Source organism: Henckelia pumila, chromosome 1, assembly GCF_033568475.1.
Source record: "Henckelia pumila isolate YLH828 chromosome 1, ASM3356847v2, whole genome shotgun sequence".
Lineage (NCBI taxonomy): Eukaryota > Viridiplantae > Streptophyta > Magnoliopsida > Lamiales > Gesneriaceae > Henckelia > Henckelia pumila.
In genome coordinates, this window is record NC_133120.1 from 179,016,771 (window position 1) to 179,020,458 (window position 3,688).

A 3,688-nucleotide genomic window follows, 5' to 3' on the forward strand; every position below is an offset into this window, starting at 1 on the left:
TATGAATTAATTAAATTATTAATTTATTTTAAAAAAAATACAAAAAAATAAAACGTCATTTCGTGATTTTACAATTTTATTATTTTAACATTAAAAATTATGTGAATTAAGTCCATAATTAAGTGTTATATGAGTTGAAACCTAATAGTATTTAGTTTATTATATTAATAAAGTTATTAATAAAATAAATTATTATATTATTTCGGAACGGGTCGAAAATCTCGTCGGGATAAGGTTTTATTTCTAATCTCTCTCCCGATATTAATCGGGATGAAAAAAATTCCGAAAATTCGAATCCAACAAATTTTGGATTGAGATTTTTTCGAAACGAAAATTGAATGAAATTGGGAAAGGGTCGGGACGTTGAGAGAGTTTGGACTGGACTGGACTGGTGTCGTTGCATTACATTTACATCCTGAATGCTCCTTCGATTCCTCTACCCTCGATCGGACCTCCTGGCCGGGTGGACCCGGAGATGTATGTCCGCCAAGACCACGGTGCTGAGCTTCGGGGACGGATCCCATGGTGCACTGGGCCTGCCCGCTTCCCAAATGGGCCTGGGCTTCCACGCCTACGAGCCCACCCCACTCTCTGGCCTCCCCCCCGACGTCTCCGCCATTGCCGCCGGTCACTACCACTCCCTCGCCGTCACTTCTCTCGGCCACCTCTGGGCATGGGGCCGCAATTCCGAAGCCCAGCTTGGCCGGGACTTGCTTTCTTCTAGTTCTAGGTACTCTCCCGATTCTCTTTTTATATTGTCGTTTGAATTCCAATTCTTTCATTCAAAATTCAATTGAGCCATATAGGCAGGACCTAAGAAAATTTTTAATTCAGATTTAATTTTTGGGGTTGTTTTGATGATGCACATTTCAAATTTGTTTTTAGAGAGAGTTGGAATGAACCACGGAGAGTGGAAGGATTAAATCAAGTGAGGGTTCGAGCTGCATTTGCGTCTGGTGTCATATCTTCTGCTATTGGAGATGATGGCTCTTTGTGGGTATGGGGAAAATCCAAACGTGGGCAGCTAGGTCTCGGAAAAGGTATCACTGAGGCTGTGTCTCCGAAAAGAGTTGAAGCACTTTTGGATCAGGAGATAGTTAAGGTGGTCTCAATATCATGTTAAGGTAGAAAAAGTTAAGGATTGAAAGATATCTTTGATGTTTTGCAGCTACCCAAGTTTAACATGCATTCAAGACAGCATCTTGGAAGCCATTTTTCAGTTTGAATGAATGAAAAAATTGGGGAGAGGAACATTTGTTTTGCTCTATGTTCAAGAAAATATAGTTGTTTTGGGGTGGTGGGGGGAAAACAAATGATTACCCATATTGTGGACCAGTTCGCCTATAAAAGTGCCTTGTTCTCCGGACTTTCTGAATGGTTGTTGGAAAAAAAAAAAAAACAAACAAACGCTGCTACGCATTTGGATGGGGTACTGAAATAGTTTTTTTTGTTTTTATTTTTAAAATAGAAGCAGAACTGCAGAAGCCCATATACCAGATTTTGGGTTTTGGCTTCTGGTTTTGTAAATAGATTTTGCTTTTAGGAAAAAAAAACGCCAACAAACAAAGCCCATCCAAACACTTCCTTTCTGAAAGCTTTTTATCCAGATGCACTTATTTTATGTTGTTTTGAGATTATTGTTGTTTTTATTTGATGTGGTTGACTGCTTATATGGATATTGGTAGGTGATGCCTCTCATATATATGAATTGTCAGGTTTCACTAGGTTGGGGCCATGCCCTTGCGCTGACAAAAGATGGAAAACTATTTGGCTGGGGTTATCATGCGGATGGTAGATTGGGGACCGTTGGAAAAGCTTTAGAGGCCTCTCCTCTAGATTCAATTGCTGGTAAAATAAAATCAACAACCAAATATTCGAATTCGTTGTATGAAGCTGCTGAGAAATTGGTCTTAGAAGCAATAGAGAAGGAAGATGATATGCCAATCATATGGGAACCTACTTTGATTGAAGCTTTGCATGATGTAGATGTTGCCGATGTAGCATGTGGCCTTGATCATTCTTTGATACTTTGCAGTAAGTCATATTTATCAATTGCTAAGTATGCCTGAAATCACTCTGAGAAAAAACATGGACCAGCTGCATGAAAAGAAGCTATTTGCTATCCAATGATTATGCACATAGCAAGGAATCACTGACACTCGCCTCAGAAAAACAGAAGCTAATGCCCTTTCTGTTGGGAGAAACAATTGTCATTATTTTTATGTGTGGCCTGTCTATTGACTCAGTAATCAGTATATTGTTGTTTTCTCTGTTGTACGGTTTAAAAATGTTTGAAGTCGCACCGTCATACTCATACCAGTTCTCTAACATGTGTGAATGTTTCAGGTGATGGTACTCTTTTAAGTGGGGGAAGTAATGTGTATGGTCAGTTGGGTAGAGAAAAAAGTGATTTAGGATTACATCCTGTCGACATTCAGCTCCGGCCTGTCAGTATAGTATCCGGACTTGGGCATTCATTGGCAATTTGTGAACATATGTCATCAGAAGCCACTAAACAGGAACCAAGTGTCGTTACATGGGGGTGGAACCAAAATTCTCAGCTTGGAAGGGAAGGGCCAGAGAATGTACCGACGGTGGTTGAGAGTTTGGATGATGAGAAGCCAATTTCAGTTTCGGGAGGACGGGTGCATTCTATAGCAGTCACAGCCAAGCAAGAGGTTTGGAGTTGGGGATGTGGTAGAAACGGTAGACTCGGACTGGGGAGCTCCGCCGATGAATTCGAACCTATGCTGGTTGAAAGTTTGGAAGGTTTACAAGTTTTGGGGGCTGTGGCAGGTTTCGATCATAATCTTGTTCTGGTTGCTGAATAATGGGGTGGTGCAATCTATTTGCTCACTTGTTTCATGTCTCTCATAAAACATTCATCTATTCGTGGTTCTTCAGTGAGATTTTTCTGTCTTTTTACTTTTTAGTGTTTTCTTCGTTTAGTGGAGGTTATCCTTTAACCTTGTACTTTCACAAATGTTTTACATATTTGTTGTGTTATGGTCATAGTCATAGAGGTTGGTGGAATCCTGTTTTGATGGTCCAGCAGTAGTCACCCATCAAATGGGGTGTGGGTCGGCCCATCAATGATGGGTTGGATTGGAAAAACCTCAACAGGTCCGGCCCATTCCCATCAAAACTTTTTTTTAAAATAATAATAAATATGAAGGTTACTAATGTCTGAAATTTGAAACAAAATATCAGTAATTTTACCCTAAGAAATAAGAATTGTCATACGATTAAAAAAATAAGAATTGTCATAATCAAAGTAATTTTAAACAATAACAAATAATAAATGTCATAATTAAACAAATTACATTAAACTTTAATGTCAGCGATTATATTTTTTAAACAAGACTCTCATATCCAAATAATATGAATAACACAAATAAAAACTTAATTATAAAATAATTATGTAAGAAACTAAAACACAAGGATTTTAACTTTTAAAAAAAAACACATTAAAATAAGTGTTTTTTCGTAACAAATTAATTATAAATTTTATTTTTAAAAAAAATGACGGATCAACCAATCTCATGGCAACTCGCGACCCATTTGGGCTGCCTCAATGCAACGCCGCAAGTGCTTTTTTAGTTTTTTTTAAAAAATAATTTGATTAATATTTAAATAGAAAAATATCATACTTATAAAATTAGTTAAGGGTTACACTGCAATTTTGGTA

General features: G+C 37.8%; 1 protein-coding gene across 3 annotated transcripts; it reads left to right on the top strand.

Moving 5' to 3' along the window:
* The first annotated feature begins 245 nt into the window (after nucleotides 1-245).
* Nucleotides 246-3,025, top strand: LOC140875252 (ultraviolet-B receptor UVR8). 3 transcript variants are annotated; one of them, XM_073278904.1, is made up of 4 exons: nucleotides 246-730; nucleotides 886-1,102; nucleotides 1,716-1,848; nucleotides 2,347-3,025. In XM_073278904.1, exons 1-4 carry the CDS (start codon nucleotides 420-422, stop codon nucleotides 2,829-2,831), a joined length of 1,146 nt encoding a protein of 381 aa, XP_073135005.1. In that variant the 5' UTR covers nucleotides 246-419; the 3' UTR covers nucleotides 2,832-3,025. The 3 variants fall into 3 exon arrangements, with proteins under 3 accessions (XP_073135005.1, XP_073135004.1, XP_073135003.1); XM_073278903.1 differs by having other exon boundaries at nucleotides 248-730; nucleotides 892-1,102; nucleotides 1,716-2,034; XM_073278902.1 differs by having other exon boundaries at nucleotides 251-730; nucleotides 1,716-2,034.
* Nucleotides 3,026-3,688: the final 663 nt, after the last annotated feature.

Bases quoted from the DNA above. Each gene is read 5' to 3' on its own strand.
- LOC140875252 (XM_073278902.1), top strand. From the start codon at position 420: ATGCTCCTTCGATTCCTCTACCCTCGATCGGACCTCCTGGCCGGGTGG. The intron at 731-885 runs GTACTCTCCCGA...ATTTGTTTTTAG, and splicing joins TTGCTTTCTTCTAGTTCTAG to AGAGAGTTGGAATGAACCAC. The intron at 2,035-2,346 runs GTAAGTCATATT...TGAATGTTTCAG, and splicing joins TCATTCTTTGATACTTTGCA to GTGATGGTACTCTTTTAAGT.